At 34.6% G+C, this 23,579-nt stretch overlaps 1 protein-coding gene across 3 annotated transcripts in view; it reads left to right on the forward strand.

Moving 5' to 3' along the window:
* CSMD3 (CUB and Sushi multiple domains 3) overlaps nucleotides 1-23,579 on the forward strand; it is a 725,150-nt gene that overhangs the window by 103,084 nt on the left and 598,487 nt on the right. For all 3 annotated transcript variants that reach the window (XM_056333378.1, XM_056333379.1, XM_056333380.1), the window contains exon 3: nucleotides 8,068-8,180. In XM_056333378.1, the coding sequence (XP_056189353.1) occupies nucleotides 8,068-8,180 (113 nt within the window). The remainder of the gene's footprint in view (nucleotides 1-8,067; nucleotides 8,181-23,579) is intronic.

A 23,579-nucleotide genomic window follows, 5' to 3' on the forward strand; every position in this document is an offset into this window, starting at 1 on the left:
CTCTGAGCAACCTGGTCTAGTTGAAGATGTTCTTGCTTATTGCAGGGAAGTTCCAGCCCAAACTATGCTGTGCTTCTATGATTTTATTTAAAGTAAGGACTGTGAGAAATAACTGTCTCTCTATAGAGATTAGAACTTTTAAAACAAGTCTGAATCCTGGTCTCTTGTTCTTTAGACCTGTTCCTTCACTGGGAGAAGAGCACTTTCCAATTTCAGTGTGTGTTAATATTGCATATTAGATTTGCAAGGTCTTCTCTTCTGTGGTATTTGTGATCACTTAGGTATGTTACTTAAATCAGGGAAAGAGGCTATTACCACATAGAATAATTTGGATCTGACATAGTATATCTCACGGACAATTAAGGATCAGATCTGACTGCCCAGAGAGGCTGGACCATCTCCATCCTTGTAGATTTTCAAGACATAAGAGTATAAAGCCCTGAGCAACCTGGTCTGACCTCAGACCTGCCCCTGCTATGAGAAAAGGCTGGAATAGGGACCTCAGGGGGACCTCCTGAGGTCCCTTTCAACCTGATTTACCCTGTTATCTTGTGTTGTGGAATGAATATTTTGGGATACCCAGGCAATCTTTTTACAGTAACTATCCTGTTTATTTTTAATATTTTCAATAGGAAAACTATTTATTATTTGGGAAGATTAATGTAATTTTGGTAAACTGCATGGGAAAGCCAAAGCAAAAGTGAAAAAAAATATCTCTTTTCTTTTGAGGCATTCTTCCTAGTTTACAGTGGATATTGAGAGTAAAACTTGTTAAAACATTTAGAGCTGAATCTCAAACATTAGGCTGTGGAATTTGTTATATGAATCCAGCAGCATGAGCTATACTTCAGACTGAATGACCTGTATGCCTTCGTATGTGGAATATGGACTATTCAGTTTCAGGGAAGGAGGAGAAGCATGGGGTTAATATGTTATATGTTACTTTAAAGGTGCGTGGTCTTACTCAAAAGCAAAGATATATGTAGATAACAGTTGTAAGTAACTTTATTTTTTAAAGCAATTAATTTCTTAACTCCTTCATAAACATAAAAGCACCACTGATACTTAAATAATGTATTTAATTTTATAGATATCATCCAATATATCAGTAGTGAAATGCATACTTTATTTTTAAAAGCTTATTACCTTGCCTTTCCTAGCTTTTCTGTTGACTACTTTTTATGCTTAACTGCTACTGCTACCTAACTAGTTTTCAGTGCTTTTGGAACTTTCTACTGGTAGATGCTTAGTTTGCTGTTTAGAAATAAGAGGTGCTTACATGTCTGATGAATTGTTATAGAAGACACACAAGAAAAAAGGACCACAAAACAGACTGAAAGGGAAGTGCGTGCTGGATTTTGCGTTGTCACGAAAGAGGGTAACCAGAAACATGCCAATAGGGAAACAGGTAATTTTAATGTGGCAGCCAGGATCTGGGATGCCGAATCGGACGCAATGAACATTTAAAATTCATACTTTATTAAGTAATCATAACTTCTCTTCAGTATCTCAGTATTCAAAATAAGAAAATGCCATGACATATACAAGGAGATGAGGTCCTCAGAAAAAAAATAATTGATAAGTATTAGAAGACAAAAATAAAACTGTGCATAGAAACAATACTGAAGAAACCTATTATTTCAGTCAACCAGATGCTGATCACAACAAATGCAGTACCAAATCAGGTGAGAAGAACACACTTTTATCTTTTAAAAAATGCAAATAAGCAATCCCTTCTCCTGAGTGCATCTATGATTATTTTTAACGTATTTTTTTTTTCAATAATCGGAGCTAGTGGGAAAATGTTAAACAAAAATTTGGCAGGCAAAAGACCTAATCTTACTAAATTTGAAATTGAATCAGTGTAACATCAGGCTAGTCAGATAATAAATCTAATCATCTGCTACTTAGAAAATGATTAGAAGTGTATATGAATACACAAACACACAGATAGGCTCCATCAGCTAATAATGAATTCATCAGCATGTAGTCCAACAAGACCAAGCCCCAGCAGTACCTTACTAAGTTTAAGTTGTATTTATTTGGTAAGTATTAAATAGTAGTCAGCATAAACAGTACATAATATGTTACTGGACAGAAAATAGCAGAAAATAACACTATCGGTAGGAGGATTCCATTTAGTTTAATGGGAGAAATCCACTGGTTATGCAGCTTCATTTGTTTATGTACTATGGATTTTAAGGTTAATGTTCTTTGAATATTATCAAGTTGCATGGTTATTACTGAGATCAAAATTTCATAGTGGAAGAAAAAGAAGAGTTACCTATTATAAATGCAGCAGCTATAATTATAAAACTATTTTAGCTGTGGTTTCAATATATCAGATAATTCAATTTCCTGAAAACAGCTAAATATGCAATAACATTTCTACTGTCTTCACGAAGTTTGGCTTTACCTATAGGGAAGATTCTCAGTGAAGGTATAAAAAAAATAATTTTACCCAATTTTATTTTATGATTGGCATTTTGCTTATTTTGCCAATTCTTTTTCAGAATCCATCTTCTCCATTTGACATTAAGAATAAACAGTTCTTTGGAGATCAAACTAAAAGTGGAAATGGATGGATTTTGACACTAATTTTACAATCAAAGTTATAATAAATTGACATGTTGACATGTTCTATGTTTCTGCATTATTGTATGTAAATTAGGGACAAACATTTCTTACACCTTTCAGATTAGCCTAGAACTCTTCCTGTTGTAAAATTTCTGTGAGCTAATCAAAAGTTTATTGAAATCAAGTGAAAGACTACTAGTCACTTAAAAGATCTTTTGGTGAATGTCCTTTTATACTATCCAATCCAAACTGAAATATTCTAGATTAACTGTATAGTCTTTGGAAATCAGTAACAGACTTTAGAGAACTTAGAATTCTGTGAAGTATATAAAAAAACCCCTTTAAAATACATTTTAAAAAATGTATTTTAAAATTAAAAAGATAATCAAGGCTTTGTCAAAGAGCAATTATCTAAGATACACAGGAAATGAGGAAATGCTGTCAACTGATTTATCACACCACAATCTCAAGTAATCGATTTATCTAGACGAACTTTTGTGTGACTAATCAAGACTGCTTTCCATCATTTCAACTTTGCAGTTATGAAAAGATTGCTTTAATGTGATCCTGCAGCTGGGAGCATGTTTTTCCTTAAGGGCTTGTGAGTTTTAAGTCCAGCATGCAGCTAAAGGTGCGCTTGATATATGAGTAAAGCTTTATTCCAAGGACCACGGTGAAGCAGAAAATGAATGATTGATCAAACTTCAGAAATTTTCAGTCAGAAAAAGAGCTTGGAAACCATAAATCTAAGATGATTTGTCATTTTAAAATGATGATATAAATGATTTTAAAAAAAAAGAGATATGTTATAAATACTCTAGAAGTAATAGTCTTTCAAAGTACACTGTGAAAAAGGAAAACAGATTCAATTGCTTACTATTGTATGCACGTTTATTTTGTGAATTTACAGCATATGCCAAAATACAGTAACTCATAGGAAAAGTGGCACATACTGTAAATGGTGTGTTTGAAATAAAATATTAATGCAATTTTCAATCACTTATAAACCAAAAAATATATTACTACAGATTTTTATAAAGATTAAAACACAATCAACATTTCTTAGAATTTATTTACATATTTTAATTAATTTTTAATTGATTAATGAATTCCTGCAGACATAAGGCAATGTTTTGTTGCGTACTCCATTTGGCCTTTTCCATCACTGAAAAAACATATAAGGATGAATTCAGAGAACTTTGACACAGCTTCCTTCAAAACTATTTTCTCAGCTTGAAAGAGACATACTTTAGTCACTTTATTCGTACATCAGGAAATTTTGTGCACTTGCATCCTGAGTACTTAGAGACATCTGAGGACTCAAATAAGATCTGTCTTATTTTTCCAAGGCCTTAACGAATAAAGGTATAACACTCAATATAACAGATGTTATTACTTATTCACTTACAGTACTACTAATACTCATACTGCAAGTAACTAATGAAAAATCCCATTGCTAATACTTAAAAATGTCCAGAAACTTCCTAGAATTTTTGTCTCTTCTCTGGTGGTGTTCTCACCCTTCTGATGTCCTTCTGGGTCCCCAATAGCCTTGGTTTTTCCTCAGGAGGATGAAGAGGGTACCACAGAGTAGTTATAGTACTCTGTACTTACTGTTGCATCATAGAATCATTTAGATTAGAAAAGACCTTTGAGATCCATTACCCCTGGGCATTAACCACTAAAGCGTGCTGCCAAGCACACGTTGGATAACACTCCGTAGCTGAGCTGCAGCATCTCAATCAAAAATGCCAGGAGAATGTTATAGTTCAAAAATTCATTTTTTAAAGAGTTGAGACAGAAGGAAGTGTATTTCCTTCTCAGACTTCTATAGACATTGTCTTTAGTTCCCATGGTTTCTCACCACAGCAGTACATACCAATGGCTTGTGGGATTTCTTTATGGATTTGGGGGATTATTAAAAGAGCCAATTCCAAAACCAAAAAGGGAAAGAGGATGAGGACGGGGTAAATGAAAATCCTAAAAAAAAAAACAACCCAAAAACAAACCAAACAAAACCTGCCACCTGTCCTAGTATAAATTTTTTTCTGCTGAGGGATGACTGCAGTGCTTAACAGAACATGCAGGCACATCTCAAATCCCTAAGTGATCCTACCCGGCCTCTAACTCTCCAGAAGAACATGGGTCTCATCTTGGTCCAATGGCACGTGTACCATCTCTGTGTTTATGTCTCAAATACCTCACAATACCTAAAACAGCAGTAGAGGGACATTCAAATCGCTCTATTAGGTATTTCAAATTTGAAAAAGTTGATGCAAATGGAATGGAATATGAAAATGGAATGTAAGAGAGAAAATCACTGTAGATAAAAAACCCTCAGCTACTACAGGAAATTAGAATTTTAAGTCTGTTTAATATGCAGATGATACCAGCTTAAGGAGATGACTGTTTGTTTTGCGTAAGTGTCCCACCTATAGTTTTGCTTTTACCAGGGTAATCTCTTAATAGGTGTGGCTGGTCTAAAGAAGCGGTATCAGACTTATGCACATACATTATCTTACAGGCAATTTGCTGCTTAGCTGACATCTCTCTCCTGCAGTTATTATGTACTTCCTATGTTTCATCTTAAATGACAAACTATTCAAGCTAACATTTATGACTTTTTGTAGACTTTTACATACAAATGAGACTTAAACTCTGAGGTCAATGTACTGTAGTACCCAATGAATAATACTCAAGTATTAGGTTACTTCAATTGTTTGAAAAAAATACATTACATTGCATTTAGAAAATTTGCAATATTTTACCAAGCGATATTTGCGTGTTGTATTATTACATATTAGATTTTTTAAATTCATTTTGCATTTACTAAACCACAAATAAAATCTCTGCACTTTTTTTTCCTATTAAGTGTAATGACTAGAATAAAGAAACCAACTAAAACTTTCTGCATAAATGCAGCATAACAATGATGATAAAGGGCATACCCCTGAAAGCTCTTATAATGGTCTGTTTTGCATGAGGAGCTTGTAACACTTGCCACAATAGTAACATATGTGTTCATTTTTTAAAAAAACCCTATCCATCTAAGCTGTGCACGTGTACCACTCGTAAGATTAAAACATTTGGGATAAATGTATATTTCTTTTCTGCTGGCTATGCGTTTATGCCCACAATTCCCTCAGATCAGTGAGTAGCTAAGTAGATACCAATAAACCTGCTGGGTGCTGCAGATAAAAGTTTTATTAAAATTGTTGCCTTGGGTTTATTTCAGGTGAGTTTACTTTCAAGTGGTGATACCAATTAATTAAAGTACGTACTGGTTTATGAATAAGGTAATGGGAAAATTCCACTGATATTGATGTGTCAAACAATTATGCATATGCTCATTTGGGAAACATAAGTGTTTAGTTATATTTTTTTGTTAGAACAAAAATGTATTCTCGTAATCAATTAAAAAAAGTATTTTCTAAATATTCTGTAAATAATTCTCTCCTTTCATATTAATATTAATTCTTTAATCTAGTCTTGTTCTAATGACATTATTCATGAAAATGCTAATGACAAAACAAATAATATGTTTCTGGATACACACACCGATGACTTGCTGCGTGTATGTAGATCTGCATATACACCTCTTTAAGTGTCATTGCTACTTCTGTTCATGTTTTTCAGTTTTCTACTCATTATGCTGTGAGTAATATATCTTATCTTTTGGCTTTCATAGTTGTCATGATTGTAACCAATAGTATATATTGGCTATTGCAACGTCTTTAACAGTGTTTTCAGTAAGAGCATAGGGTAATGAATGGATATTCTCTGGGGAAAAAAAGACAGGCTATTCTGGAGGTTTTTTTGCCAAAGATTGCTTAAGAAAAAAACAACAGTAAAACACCCATTATAGACTATCTATTAACAACACCAAGTAAATAGTCATCAGAGAAAAATATAGAACTTTTAATGCTCCCCACAGCAAATGAGTATTATGGTAAATTACTGGTACACTATACAGAACTGATCTAAAGGTATTTTAACATTAAAAATAAATAAAACATTAAATAAATGTAATATTGAAATTCAATAATTTTTTAGAAAATAATTTCCTGACCTTTAAAATTCTGTCATCACTCTCTGTCTTTCCTTCTGGTAAGACTAGAAGTACTGATAATGGTAGGACATAACTTATTTATTCATCTCAGAACAAGACTGACACTGAATTTCAGTGCAAGCAGCAGCAAATGTATTAAAGCAATATTAAGCACCATTGGTGTCTGCAGTACTTATATCAAGCAAAATCAAAAAATATACCTTTTTATTCCAGTAAAAAAATATCAGAGTTTATATCTTTTTTCTAAATGTCCACAAGACCAACTTATGAATTAGGTGTTCCGGAATCCTGTAATGATGTATTGCAAAATCAAATGTCTCTGTGAATCTCATTTAATACATAGCTGTCCCTTCCAATCTAAATTTTTCTATAATTATAACTTCAAAGTAAGAAGTAAAAATGGGGCCTGGCTACAAACACATGAAAACAATTTAATGTTAATAATTATTAAAATAAATCATCCTAATCTGCTACAGAATTTGCCACACATGGCCAACCGGGCTCCAAAGGCATATCTAGGTGTCACTGGTGAGTATACACAGCTAAATTACTTGATTTGCTCTTTAGATATTTTTGACACGTAAATACTTTGGGGTTTGTTGGTCTGGTATGAACCCTGAAGAGGTTATTTTCCTAGAACAGAGAAAGTAAGTGTTATCATATGTACATCAAATTAAAAGATTGTGCAGAGCTGAGTATTAGTAGAACATAGCAGTGCTATGGGTACACAAAAATTCAAACATAGCGGTTTTAATAAAACTGACCAACCAAAGAAACCCAAAATCCTAGTAACCCTGTAATTCCTTGTAAGAGAGCTTGCTTTATGGATGTGTGATTTCAAAATGATGCTCTCTGGATTTCCTGGTAGAGGTGAAAGCAGAAATATCTTCTCTGAGGCTGGAGTACACAGATTAAATAATCTTAAATTCTCTCATGAAAGTGACTCATGCTCCCCTTTCTTTCATCATATGACTGCAGGCAATTCATCCACTATAAACTTTAACAGAAGCCTGTGTAAAATATGTGCAATTTTGCCTGGGCAAAATAATACAATAGATGCTTGAACATAACCCTAACGAGTGTAAATTGACTGATGGTTTGTGGGCTTTTTTTTTTTTTTTTCCATCAATTGATAATCTGGACCATTTTTAAAGTCCATTTTCTGTATCTTACTATCATGTCTACTAAGTACAGTTTTCTCAAACTGATACACCTTACCTGGTTCAGTGTCCATGAAGGCTGCTAAAATTTTATATTGAATCTTTAAACTATCACATGAAAATAATTTTTTCAAGTAATATAAACTATACACTTTCAAGTCAGTTGCGCTTTCCATGATGAAATATTGTTTGGAACAGACATCTGTCACAGTTTTATTTTTCAGACAATTAACCATGGGTTCTGCTTTTTTTGTTTCTCAGGTTAACAGGATTTCATCTTCCTCCACCTGTGACAAGTACAAAATCTGTATTTTCACTGCGCTTGACAAGTGACTTTGCAGTTAGTGCTCATGGGTTTAAAGTTTATTATGAAGGTAAGACATTCTTAAGAAAATATTCTGGATTTTGGATTTTTTTCTCTGATCTCTATACATAATAAAACTAAATGTTCCACTAAAATGTATACAAATACACATTTACACCTTTATCCTAGTTACAATGTTTGCTTTTCATGGAGTCATTCAGATGCATAGGCTTACATCTGAAATCAAAATATTTAAAACTCAACTGTCTGTAGTCCCACCCAGACACAAATGTTATACGACCTTTCCTTTCTTTAAATTTGAAAAAAACATAATCATAATCTTTCTGGTCCTTCTAACATATGCTTATTCAAATTAATGGCAAGAAATTACTAACTTCTGAATTTCACTAGATAGTTGAATTTATATTTGCAAGTTTTATGGATAGATTCCTTCTCATACTTTTGCATAGGAGAAATGCTGACTCAGTTCTCTGAAATGACATAAAGCTACTTCCCTATTGCAGTTTTCACAACTGTCTACATTTTTCACACAGACACTGAAGTAAAGGAGGTGGCACATGTATTCCTGAAGTCCAGAAGTTCCTATTACTGTGTGTATGTTCTAGGAAGGACCTTGTTTATGATCAAGTTCACTTTAGTCATGTTTGAAGAGTTGGAATATATCATCTATCAATTTATTTTTTAGATCATTTTATTGGCACTGGGACCATGAGCAAGTATTTATAGGATATAAACAGAAACTTGCTTTTTCTACACCACCCCCCCCTTTTTTTTTTCTTCTTTTCCTTATTTAAATTGATGTAAAGACACTTGATCATTTTCCTTCTGTTTAGCATCTCTCTCAGCAAGCCAGGAGCTATAGTAAACTGCGTGGAGAATCTCTGAGACCATTGTACCCTGCTCAGTCCCATCTGCAAAAGAAACTAATCTTTGAGAAAGTAACTAGCTGAGTAACGCTTTGACAGCTAGGAAAATATCTGTAAACTGGAAATGCAATGAAGGGCTGCCATAGAAGCACAGCCCACAATCACTCTGTAGTAAAATATCTTCAGCCATTGACACAGTTTACTTTCAGACATGATGTGTTAGAATGCTACTTCATATAGAAGTTCCCTCCTATATGCGCTTACGTCAAGATATGAAATGAAAAACGTATAAGAATTTTCAAGCCTTTCTTGTCCTTCGAGTTATTATAGAAAATAGATGAAGCAATTACACTTTTTTCTGGTTTACACATAAGCAAGAGATAGTTTACAAAACAGAAATTCAAGCTATGTGTAACTGGTTTTGGCTGGATTATAGCTACTTTGTAGTTTGTCAATTCAACCTAAGTGTAACGGGGTTTTTTTGGCTAGATTATAGCTACTCTGTAGTCTGATAATTTTTCAAGTGTTCAGTACCTTTGTTCAGCAGCAGCATTATTGCAAAAATTTCATATGGAAATATACTATGCAATTCTTATGGAATATTAACTATTTAAAATATAGTATGTACTTCTCATGCATGTTAGGAAAATATGCAGCATTTTTCATCATTGATGTGGTGCCATAAATTGGGAAATTCAGATTCACTATATATGGTATCATCTGCTGTCCTTGTATGTTGTTTGCCAAAAGGTTTTGCACTACTAATCCTAACAGGTAGTGTACTATGCATTTCAGTGATCATAGAGAATGATTAAACTTGAAATAGAAGATCACTAAGAGATTTCAATTTGCACATATGACTGACGCCTCACATAGTTCCTTTCCAGGCTAAAATAACGTGGTGAATAATAAAACTCAGGCTCCTAAATCACTGACAAAGTGTGGGGATATCTTACTTTCAACCACAGAAATCAGCATTTTAGAACAAAACATAAACTTGTTACCTTGAATTTTATACTCATCTTTCTGGAATCTGAGGCATTATTTTGTGAAATCAGGAATACTGAAAGAAGTTAGGCTAGAGCCCAAAGTTTTAGTTAAATGCAGTCTCTCTTACCATGGCCAGACCTGCTTTTTGAAGAGTTGCATCAAAGCACCTTTGTTCAGTTTTTTTTCTTTCAATTCCTGTTTTTCTGACTTCCTATGAAGTTTCCTGTCTTTATACCCAGCCAGCAAAGATATGAAAACTCATTTTGTTACATTCATTTCATGCATTGTTCCTTGACATGAGAGAATAGATGTATTTAAATGGTAATCACATCAGGGCAATCTCCGTTTCTGTTCTTGTACTCTTTGTGAATGTGTATAACCCTGCAATCAACATTTTCAGGTCTGGTTCTACCTAGTAACCAATTTTTAAAAATTTTGATTGCCCAGTACCTCTTCTTTTACCTTCCTGATGAAACATCTGCATACTGAGTACCCCTAAATATCAGACCACATACTTAAGTGCTTCATTATGGATCTGTAATTTGAGACCTAAGATAGAAATGATTAGCACCTTATCATTCAAATAAAGCAGAATGATAGAGACAGCATGAAAGGCAGGATAAGCAGTAGAGACATATATCTGAAGAGATTAGATCCAGGTGTGATTTGAAAAAGAAGGAACATACCTTTCATAATCAGTGATCATTTAACAGACTTTCCTTTGAAACATTTGGAAATAGATGTCATAGATGGTTATATGGGATACATTACTATTCACTGTCTAAAAAAACCCCAACAAACAACCAACACCCCCAAAAAAACAAACAAAAAAAGCCCCAAACCAAATAAACAAAGCCCACCAACAGCTCCTTCTCAGACCTCCTATCTGCCTTGAGATATTTGCAGTTGAGCTGAAAGTTGACAAGAAACTCCAGAGTACCTGATATTATCTGCGGGAAATATGACTCTACCATGGAATTTCTTGATCACAGCATAGAGGAACATATTAATTTTCTGGTCTCCTGAGGAAAAAAAATGAAAAGACATGAATTTATATCATCAGTAGAACTACTATTCTGGGGCACATGCAAGCGTCTGCAATTGCATCCAGTCAAACTAAGTACACAACAGACCACAGAAACACCAACTCTGGCCTCCTACCATCAATACCATAAGACTCAGTCTGTACCCTCTTTCCCTTCACCCTTCTCTTTGTCTCTTCTTCTCTCCTTTGCTTCTCACCTGTCTTTCTTTCCTCAGTGTCAAGTGGGATATTTGGGTTAGATTTGGTACTGTTTTTTTAAGTTCAGTTTGTCTATTATTTAGGAAAGAACACATTTGAGAAATACACCTGTCTATATAGCACAATACCCGCGGAGAAAAAAGATTTCGTGAGAGAAAACTGAAACAGATTACTCAAAAGAAAAGGACTTCACTTACAGTGACAACAGAAAATGATGACATGCATTGAAAATTCGGGAGGGATTTTAAGACAAAAACTCGAGCTATAATAATTACCAGCCGCAATTTATCATTTTGTCTCTGTCTAGCAACACAGCTTTGCTGGCTGGCTGGAGTAAGAAATGGGGGAAGTCTGCTGATTCTATGCCTGGTGGGTTTTTTTGTTTTGTGTTTTGTGGTTTTTTTGTTTGGTTTTTTTTTTTTTTTAGTAGCTTTCAGGGTCTGTGTAACATGCATGGCTATTAACATATGGAGGATAAGTGTTATACTTAATCTCCTGTTTGATAATTTAGGCCAAGTCATAGTGTAGCTGTGTCCTTTTTATTTTATTTCTGATAAGATTATTTTGGGTTTGGAATAGAAGAATTTGATGCACTTTTCCATTTCCTGTGTTCCTAAGATACATAAGCAGCTTTATTCATTGAGAGCACAGCAGGGGAAATACAGCTGCTGAGAAAGAAAGCAACAAAGCAGCTTGGCCCATACAGCGAGGGGCTTCAGTGACCCCAGTCCTGCTTTGAACAGTGCTTCCTTTGGTTCTTGCTGGGCTATTTAACAGCTATTAAACAGGTAACTGACATTGTTAAAATCATTGACTTCATTAACAAATTTACTGCTAGAATTTATGGCAATCTTCATTCGAGGTAAATACGATAGGCATTTTTGTGCTATTCTATTGATCATGGATAAGAAAAAAGGAACTTAGTATGTAAGTTATTCTTATACATAAAACTATGAATGTCCTGGAGATTAAGCACAATTATTTATAATAGTGTTATGAAATATAATTTTATCTGTTTTGTAGTGCTACACATCTTTTAAAAGATGAATTATAAAACTGAATTACTGTACACTGCATAAATAATGAAATGGTCTTCATGTTTGTACTGGGGTGGTGCAATAGGAATTCGGCAATTCTGCTGAAATGATTTTGAGAGGGGTTTGAGAGCAATTTTTAAAATTTCAAGACTTATCTTTATAGGTAACAGGAGGTGGGAGAAGGAAAGAAGGGAGCAGATGGTATTTATTAACATAATAGAATTTCCATCTAGTAACTTCTAGGGATCTATTACACATTTCTTTCGGGAATATTAAGAAAAATTGGTAGCTGATGTACGGGATTATTGAAGCATGTAGATCAGAAATAATATTAGGACTTAAACGTGCCAGGATGTGGATGCTAAAAATAATTTTGGCTGTCGGTATAAAGCTAGAGAATGTGAACAAATAGGATAATATATTTTTAGCTCTTCTGCATATCAAAATTCAGAAATGTTACTACACATAATCTAAATCTTGGATTTAGGTAAGGTTCACAAAGTACTAGTTGTATTAAGCTAATAATATCACTACTAACTTCATGTAAAAATTTAAAAGATTACTAATGAATTACTGCTTAATATTGGAGAGGTGTCTATAAAAGATCTGCACAAAAAATGTTTGCTAGGCTAGAGTTGTAAAAGCCACAGACTTTAAGTTGTAAAGTTGTCACCAGGCTTACTACCTGACAGATACCATAGGCTTTTTGTTATTGTTGTTGTTCAGATTTTGCCATAGCTGTTTTGGGTATGGCTACTTTCTGTCATAAGATTGCTTCAGCAAGACCTTAATAAAAATGGAATTAAATAGAATTTGCCTAGTGTTTCTGAAAGAAAGTTCACAAAGAAAAAAAAAAATCAAGAATGCTTAAATTACCTAAACATATATTGATCATTTGAACTCCTATTTTAAAAATGAAGCATATTAAATCTAACAAGGAAACATACTAAATATAAGATTACAATCTTAATTCTGAATTTTTACTGTAATTTAACCTGTTAGATAACAAGTTAAAAAAAAAAAAAAAAAAAGGTTGCTGGAGTTTCTTTTGGCTGAATATATGAGTATCTGCCATATTGTCTAAGGAGTCACATAAAACTATCTGTCATATCCTTCTGATCTTGGAATACTAACTGTGGACAGAAAACATCCCAACAATGCCTATTCATAGACTTGTATCTACTGTCCACAGCATGTCATGCAGAAATAAAATGGCTTTATATTCAGCGAAATAAAAAACATGGAAGATGCTTATCAGGCTTTGGCTTTATTGTACCATTTGTCAAGACAGTCATTAACGTGGTAGGTAGTTCTGAAATCCCTTTGGTAAATGGAAGTCAAAGGGAAAATTACGATTGTCAATATTTTAAAATTGATGTAATAAATGAAGGGGAGTTATCAAATGGCAAGCAAAGTTTAAAGAAAGAATAAATAAATATTTATGCTATAAAATGTAGTGCTAGGTCATGTTGCAAGTTTGCAGTGTAACTGCACTAAGAGAATTAAAGCTGCACAAATTTTATGTTGTGATTAACAATAGCAGAACATTATCCTGCTTTTGATCATATTATTAATAGTTCAGCATCACTCCAGACAAGAAAAAGCAAATCAAAATATTCATTCTATTAAAATAAAAAAAAACACCTTAGATATTTTATCTGGTAAAACTATAAATCTATATTCTTTGCCATGTGTCATACAGAGATGTATAGTCACATGACATCTTCCTAGGCAATGTTTTTTAAAATTGCAAGTAATATTTCGAAAATACACTCTTGTCAGTTAATATTTAACATTGTCACTAAATAAAATGAGTATTGTCTGGGAAAATACTTGTTTTCTTCCAGTTGACCTCGTGTAGCCTGTGTGTCACAATAGACCATTGCCTCAGGACTACCATGCTAATCCTAATGCCAGAAGTACTTGTAATGCTGTAGCACAGAAGGGAGTCACTCGTTATGAAATCAATAGCAGGTTGCCTTGGTGCTTATTAATTTTGCCATTATTATACCATTCCTGTATAGATCCAGAGAGTAAAGAAAAATAGACCAGTGGACTTAAATCTGGTTAATTTTTATTGCATTTCACACCTTTTTCTTATACTGCAATCACTAAAGAATAACTTCTGAAAACAAATTCAGCTCTTGAAGACATCAAGATTTAAGAAAAATATCACTTGCTTTGATTCCACTGGCCACTCTGCCTCACTGATATGTAAGACTTCTTACTCTGTTTTCAAAACTTCTAGTCGCTGGCTTTTGTTCTGCTTTTATCTCCTAAATTACAGAGCCCTTAGTGTCAGCATCTGTTAGTTCTTATGCTAGGTTCTTAAGTACTGCAATAAAATTACACACTTCAGACTATTCTTTCTCTTTAAAGTCTTAACATCCAGTATTTTGTCCCAAATCACAAACTATTTTGTGCTGTTCTACATTTTCATCATTTTGTGGGTGTTGTGATGTCTGTGTGAAAAACAGGTCTGGTCAGTACACTTGTCTGAGCCTGCAACCTCATCACCGCAATCTGTCCTATCTTCTTGTTAAATCCTTTTTTAACTCTCAATGCGATCTCTCTACCTGTGTGAGAGGGCTTCAAGGGCTGAGTGACAGCTACTGGCGTCACACTGGTACCTGGGGGATTGCGAATGTGTGTGCACCTGTGACCCCAGGAGGTCCTGGGTGTGTGCCTGGGTCAGTGACCTCCTGCATATGCCAAAAAAGGGATCTGACTGCTAGTGCTTGTGTTTTATGCGAGTACGTTCCTGTAGGTACCTGCTGTTGAAGGAAGCACCTTGCCTGGGGCAGTCTGTAGCCAGTCCTGTGTCTTCTGCATGTCCCTCTGTTTCTCTGGCATAAGTACTCAGCTGTGCAACTGGTGGAATCTGCAAATGGGAAAGTAGCAACAAGGTCCATCAGCCCAAGACAGACACTCCCAGGTCTCAAGGTGCCCCCAGCTTGCCGTCTATGGCTGGGCAAGAGAAACCTCCAAGCCCCTGGGCTGCTGGAGGCAGTGGTCATTTATTACATCCCTTCAACATATTTAAATGTCATTTGAGTTCATAAAGAATAATATGCCCTTGGTAACTCTGTGCTGACTATTCCCAGTTACCTTCATCCTTCAGTGTTAGAAAATGGATTACAAAAGTGTGCTCTTCACACTATTCCAGAAACTGAGGGAAGAGTTACTAGTTTACAGTGCCTGTGGTGGCCTCTTGCTTTCATTAGGACAGGTACATCACTAGTCTGTCTAGTCAAGGGACTATCACTGATTGATGTAATTTTTAATGGATTACAGACAGCAGTTTTTCAGTCATGGTGGGACAGCTCTTTCAGTACCCTTGGGTGAATCTATGAATGTGACTATATTCAACTTCTTTCCATAATCCCTCAACTCCACGCCCAGAATGGACTGCCTCTCTCCCCCCCAACCATATTGATACATGAAGAATTTTCTTCTTGTGAAGACCAACGCATAGAAGGCATCATGTTCTCTAGCCTTTTCCATGTTATCTATGGTTGTATTCCCCACACACTTTTTGCTACTAGCATACCTGTAGAATCCCTTTTTATAATCCATAACACTTCTTGCTAGCCCCTTGAACTTTGACCTTCTGCATTTTGTCCCTAAGTACTGAAACAACACGTTTGTACTCATTTCTTGTTGTCTATTCTTTTTTCCAATCTCTTTGTTGTCTGTACTTCTTTGCATTTTAGATCATTAAGCTCCCTTCTTAGGCTCATGAGTCATCTGCCAAAGTTCATTTCCCCTTAAAATAGTTGGTTGTCTTTTAAAAAATCAGCCATCTCTCTGGCTGCCCTTCCTTCTCGTAATTGCTTCCCCAGAGATTCTATGTAACAATTCCCCAAATAACTCCAAATATGATGTCTTAAAGTCTAGTGTCCCAATTTTACTACTTTGTTCCCAGCTCAATTCTCTTCTACTCTGTAGTTAGGTCCCTGCCCCCAACAAGACTATTTTTAAAGGCCCTGCTTTTGAGGTAAGCAAGTCTGCCTGTGCTTATGTTCTTCTTTGCTTGATCATGTAGTTTCATTTCCTCTCAGCAGTCCTACTTCATCTTCAGATGAGGTACCATGATTAAGGAGGCCAAGCTCTTGAAGCTAGGCACTGGCCTGCTGGATGCGCTTCCTCATTGCCAGAGCTTTTCTCCTAACCAGAAGGATTGATAGGGATGCCAACACCATCTGGGATCATATTCCCCTCATTCTTGCCCTCAGAATTCCATACCAACCTTTGATCTGCTTAAGGTTTCCCTTTGCCACATTTTTGCCACTTCCATGGCTAAGCAGCGTGAAGTAGCAGTTGTGAAGCTGAACAGATATCAATTGCTCTGTGAAATTATGGATCTGGGCTCAAGGCAAAAAGCACATTGTCCAGGATTATAGGTCTTGGCTTGAAGGCAGGGGACTGTGCCATGCAGGAGAGAATATTTAACCACTAGCTACATCTCAAAAGTTCAGTATAGATGGCTGTGTCACTTTATTAGCAGTATGCAAAAGTACAGTTAAAGATTGTTCCTGCTGCCAAGGATTTGACAACCTATTTTCAAGAGAATATGTGTTAAATGCATCTAGAAAGACTTCTCTTCCTTGTTCTTTCATTTGCAAAATAACATATCATTTATAGCAAAAAAGCTCATGTACATGTGCTTGATTATAGACCTAGTGTTTTATTCTACTGCAATTGCCAGCTGGACTTCAGTTGTTTTATGTTGGATGCTAAATTTTCTTTGATAAATCTTAAAAAATTAAATAAATAAATTGATTGATTAGAGAGCCACAGAAACCTGCATGATTTTGTTCCAGGCAAAATGAATGGAAATATATTCATTTGTTTCAACATCTGCAAAAAAGGTCATTATTTGAAAGTTAAAACCCAATCATTTCTTCTGCCTTAAGAAATATTTAATTATTGGGAGAAAAAAATATCTCTCCTTAGTCTGGAAAAAATTCACTTACTATTCCAATGTTCTGTTTAATTTATTTCTTTCAGAATAATGTTGTTAAATAAGCCATATTTGTCAACCTATGCTACAGTAATTTATCATTTTGATACACGCTTCATATTGAAGCTTAACTAAGACAGTGATTAATTTGAGATCTTAATTAAATGTCAGCCTTACTTTAGTTTTTTTCTTGTATTTTCATTGTCAATTTTCATGAAAAAAAAATTGAATATACACTGCAAGTCTTGAAAGAAATGTCCCAAGAGATTCTGAGTTTTTCTTTGTGACTTACATTCTTCATCTACTGGACTGTCATATTATTAAGTACAATACCCTGACAAAAGCAAATCTTAGTGCAATCAAATTTAAGATTCACATTTTGATCCCATGTCTAGACAAGTAGCAGTAACTGTAATCCAATATAGTTGAAAAAGTATTCTGTAGGAACTAATATACTGCTTATTAAAGTACCAAATGAAATGCAGCTCCTTGTTTATAAGCCCTTGTTTCCCTCATGCTTTTCCTAAATTACAGCTCAAGGAAATTTTGAAGTAGTAATATGCAATAGCAGAATTTGAAATATCCATAAAGTTCATAAAAATGGAGCTACTAATGGGTGATACTTAAACTTCTAGAAATATATGGTTGAATTCTTCAACCCACATTTGGTATTTGATAGAATTTTGGCTTTGATTTTGTCAGCTTTCATAGAATTTCTGTATCAATAATATCAAAATACACAGGTCTACAAGAACAAGTTTGGTATGCTCAGCATGAAATCTTAAAAACTCCTCAAAAGTCAATAGGAAACTTTACAGGTGGAGAAGTTTATTCATTATGAGAACATGCATCTCAATAATACAGAGCTGTAATCTAAGAACAGACTCATTTTGTCACCTGAACAGATTTTCAAATTTTGCCAGTTTTTCACAAGTGAGTTAAATTTATAGTTCATATTTGAACACTTAGATCCATAATAAGATAGCCATACTGTTGAGCATTCAGTAGCAAGCTTAATACAAATTATGTGACACAAAATGCTTGGGAATAGCTGAACTTTTTTTTAGGTTTGTAAATAAAGCATCCAGTTATGCCAGTCATTGACATCCAGAACAATACTGTTATAACCATTTAGCTGTGATTATAATAACAATTTTATTTTAACAAGAAGAGAAAAGTAGTTGCTTACTCGGCACTGGAATCCTCTGCTTTTTGAAAAGAAATTAAATTTTTTAGAAGTGATTTGCTTTTTTTGATCAGTCCTTAGCAGACAATTGCTCATTAGCCAATGAGGTCATAAAAGCAAACCTCAGTGTAAATTTAGACAGCTTTGGGAATGGGTGGATAATAAGGTCATGAACTAGATGGTCTGTCAAATGCCTTACAATTTAGAGGGACAAAAAAAAATAATAATTAAAATAATTGAAAACAATTGTATCTACAAGTAAATACTAGTCTTCTGGCTGAAGGAGCTGTTTTCCTTTGGTAATTCTGCTTTTCTGTTGATGAACAACATAAAAAAAATCCCATTCCTTTATTAGATGGTTGTCAGCAGGCCATTAAAATCCCATGGACCATAAGTTTCATGTTACAGCTAAAAATTAATTACCTAAGCTGCTTATCTAAGATCCGCACCATAGATGAAATTTGAAAAGTGGTCCCAAAATATTGACACAATTTTAAAACAGTTTTTTTTTAAATGCAGCTTTACATTAGAAAGGTTTTAAAACTCCAGAACTAACCTATATTTTGTTTAAACAAAGAGGTTTATCCTAAGGAAAAATAATAATGAATTCTTGATACATTTTTGATCGAAAAGCCTAGAAATTTACATACTTTAAAAACAGTTCATTAAATTTAGGATTTTTTTTTTAAAGAATATTCTGAAAATAATGACAATGAGGTAATTAAAAAGATCATAAAAATATCATCTCGAGATTTAGTGCAGAACTCTTATACCTTCTTTGCTTTTGGTTTTCATCTCACATTCTGTAGTTTCCCTGCTATAAAACAGCATTTGAAGTGAGTACAGAGAAAATGGACAGACCTTAATCGGAAAGCAATCCTACTGCTTCCATATAAAATATAGATGTCTAGGAGACTTTCTTACATATTTATTGTATGAGTAATGAAGAAATTAAAGCATAAGGGTCACAAAGTTTTAATTTTTTTAATTGAATTTAGCACTTACGTTGCTTTTCAGTTACGGCTCTGTCAGTGTGCCTATAAGGAATAAGTGTTCTTTTAGGACCAGATATCATTGCCAGTTGTAGCATTCAATTCCCAGTCTCTCTAAAGAGATAATCAACACTGATGCACTTAGTGGCAGTTGTAGAGCTGATTTTGTGATGAAGATATGCATCATCTCGGATATGATTTGCAACCACAGCGTAAGAAAATGCTACTAAAGTATGGCTTCTCAACATGAGTGTGTCCAGATTTAAATTGATGATGTAGAGCTGAAAGCCTGCCCTGTATGCTTATTCCTCTCAGCACCTTGACTCTCTAGTTTACTAGTTATTAGTAAATAGAGAGATGATAAGAATAAGCTGTTTATAGACAAGTAGTGTTGTAAAATAACAACATGCTATGTCATCTTTAATTACAGCATAACTGCTCAACTCTGTACTTGTCACAAGAGCTCTTATTGCAAGCAATAAGAATGTCCGATTCAGGACATGAGGCATCTTCATACAGAAAAATTTTCTACTTCCATCCACAATTCTGCTATTGTCATATCTAAATTACATTCCAACTTCACATATTGTTGAGGTATAATGAAATACAGACTCCTTATACCTCAACCTTTTCCAAGGCTCTGCAGTCACTTGAAAGACACTTTTTCTAAAGTCTTCTTTATCAATTAAATACATTTATATATTTACTATTCAAAGAATACCTTTTAAAGTAAAGCATCAAATAATATTTAATAAACCCAGGAAAAGTTGCTCAAAAACAAGGAGCTAATTGAACAAAGAAATCAAAAGAATAAATTCTTTGAAGATGATGATAGAAAAGGAAATAGAAGCTAAGCATTGATAAAACTTTTGGTTATAACTGCCAAATGGTACAAAGACTCATAGCACAGGATTTTCTCACACTGGTGTTGGTAGGCAACACATTTCAGTTTTGATCAATGGACCAAGACAAATAAGCATGGTATTAGTGAAGTTTTCAGGGGAGTAACTATCAGCTTGGTGAGATTAAACTGGAACTACAGAGCAGAGAAAAAAATTGAAAAACTAGTGGAGAGAATATTACTTGAATTACAGTATTAAATGCCATTATTGTTTTTGCGGCACTTCTTAGTCTGGTCCCCAGCCTCATGTTCCTTTCTTCTTCCCTGTTTGCTCGCTGTAGCACTCACAAGGCTATGCAGGAGTCAGATCAGGGAATTGGTATGGATGAAAACATAGTCTTGTTGCACCTGTATTACTCCCTTATCGTGTTCTCTGATCCAGCCTGCTGCATGGCTCACAAATGCTCACAGCAAGCCAAAACATGAATGAGATACATACAGGTAATGGTGGGAAAAAGCATTGCTCCTTTGACAACAGCCCACTTACCTTAATTTAAAACATTTTTTTAATTGCAACTTGATGCAATGTGTGTAATGCAGAATGACAATAGATTGTAACAGTCTTACAGTTGTGAATTGTATCACTACTTGTCTGTGTTTCTATTTGCATAATGCCTGGTACCAGATTTACTAAATACAGAAAACTGACTCTTGCTGCTTAGAGGAAATCACAATATCTTGGATTCCCAAGATTGTTTTGGTTTGCAAATACTCCAAGAAGCAAATCTGTCATGTTTGGATTTGGGTCTTTCATGAAAGTATTATACGCTGTGCCTGTTACATTCACTTGAATCCAGTTTGATCATTATACAGACTTGAAACAATAAATTAAAAAAGAAAAAAAATCCCAAAGATTAAATATGTATTACAGATTGGAAATAACTAAAAAAAAAGAAATTTAGTTTAAGAAGTTGCAATCTTAACATACAGCACACATTTTTTTCCTGGGCTTCTTCAATTTCTCCTGAGATTTAGGTCTCCTTTTTCCAACCTCTGCCCGATAACCCCTTCCATTCTAAGGCTGGCTTTCCCATATGAGGTATTTCAGATTATACCTTCACTCCTCCTTTTTAAGGGATGGAGTTCTTTTCTTCTGTCTCTATAGTTTAGAACTCCATTCAAGTTCATTTATTTGCTAGACAGCATGTGTTGAGTTTATGATGATTGTGACATATATCAGTCTTCACCTCCAGTACTACCTGTGGCATAGATGCAAATGAAAGAAAAAGGATACTGCCCTATTTTCTGGGACTGGTTTCCTTTCTTGGGAGATTTCTTAAATTTTAATTTTAATTTCTATTGCATTCTTTCCTTAGCTCCCTTCTTTAAGTACACTGTCTTGTAGGTAACATTTTTAAAGACTGCTACATAATTTTATAAATCCTATCACATGTGAGGGATTAGATGGTTGGGATTCACCTCACAAGAGTTCCAATACACATTACAGTGCTGATGTTGATATCCTGTATTGCCATTGCAGACTTTCTGTGTAATAGAAGGCAGAGATAAACAATTCTTGAGTGCCATCCCATATCTTTTCTCACTATGGGCTACAAAGTAAGCATACGTGACTAGTACATGCTAACTATAACACAGTTGGGTTTTTTGTCTTTGACAGAATATATGACATACTACTACAGAAACTACAATATTCGCATTTTTCACCCTGCCCCCCCCAAATTTTCAACAGTTTAAAGGCCCCTATTGTCATATAAGTGCAGGTGTTATGGTGGAAAATGTAATTACTTGTAGCATTATTGCTGTTCCTGCCTTTAGGTCACATCTGTGGTCTTACAAGCAGTTGAACATCATATTGACTCTGTAGGGCACCTGGGGCTTTCCACTGGTGGGACTGCTGAAAGGCCACAGTGATATTTCAGTTTTACTCACCTTTCCCTCATAAGAGCACTAGGATGAGTCAAAGACCCTTCCATACTGCTACCTGCAACCAATTTATCTAAGCTTTTCACATGTTACTTGCTTGTGGATTTTTCTTGTGATTTTATCTTGTTTGCAACGAAGGCAAGACTAGACTTTAGCATATTTCTGAATTCATCTGCTGGTTTGAAAGTCTGAAGCTGGGAAACTTATTTGCAGAATTTCTTGGTTTTGCTCTAGATTTAATAATATGGCCTACAGATCTGGCCTAGAGTATGTGTGTCTCCATTGCTGATCAAAATCAAGACCACTACAGTTCATCTGATCCATTGCCTCTTTTTTTACCTTCAAACGTAACTAAATTAGTTTAAAACTATATAAATTGATTTTGTTCATAGATCTTTTGCAAGAAAAAAGATAAATTCAGTAAGTTGGTGATTAATTTTTCACTGTACTATTTCAGAAGTACAAAGTCAAAGTGATTTTCCAGTTTACTTTTTTTTTTTTTTTAAATGAATGTTGCCAACTGCATTTGCATCATTTTAAGAATAAGAATTTAAGATTAACATGTGTATCATCTTCTGGTTTTAATCTGTGTAAGTGTAGCATAGGAGAACATCAACATCACTTTACACTTCCCACAGAAATTACACAGAATTCTAAGGATGGTTATCAATTGATTTTACTCCTAAATTAAGTAATACAGAAGGAACAGGTTTCATTCCCTCTTTTTTCCAGAACCAAGGAAAATTAACACAAGACAAATGTTATATTTCAGAGCAATCTAAAGTAGTTAATTAGATGCAACAGACTGGACATCTACTCAGAGTCACTTGGTTTTTATTTTGCAGCAATAATTCAGTCTGTCTGATATTCTTTGCTGCTACATCCAGGTGTTCACACAGTAGGTTTGTTAAAGGGCAGTACCATAAGAGTTTTAAAGCAAATGGAAGGCATTATTTCAAATCCTGAGCTACAGACCCTTCTTGTCTTCCCATTATATATCCTAAGATACATCTAGTGTTGATTTTCATATCACAGAGAAGGTCATCTTCAAAGAAAAATAAGCCAATGGCTTCTATGACTGTCATAGATATGCTATGCCGTCTTTTAAAGGAAAATGAATGTATCAGAAACTCTTGTTCAGTTGATGTCATTCCTTTGGGCATAAAATCATCTATTCTCTTAGTGGGTTATTTTGGGAAAACACCAGTCTTTAATGGAATAGATTATTCTGTTCTTGTAAAGGAAAAATAGACTGAACTACTTATTACATGAGTCAACAGTGCACCCTGGAAGCAATGGTACCTAATAGCATACTAGGCTGCATCAACAGTAGTCAGTAGATTGAGGGAAGAAATTATTTCCCTTTCCTCAGCTGTTATATCTGGA

This window comes from Falco biarmicus, chromosome 3 (assembly GCF_023638135.1).
Source record: "Falco biarmicus isolate bFalBia1 chromosome 3, bFalBia1.pri, whole genome shotgun sequence".
Taxonomy (NCBI): domain Eukaryota; kingdom Metazoa; phylum Chordata; class Aves; order Falconiformes; family Falconidae; genus Falco; species Falco biarmicus.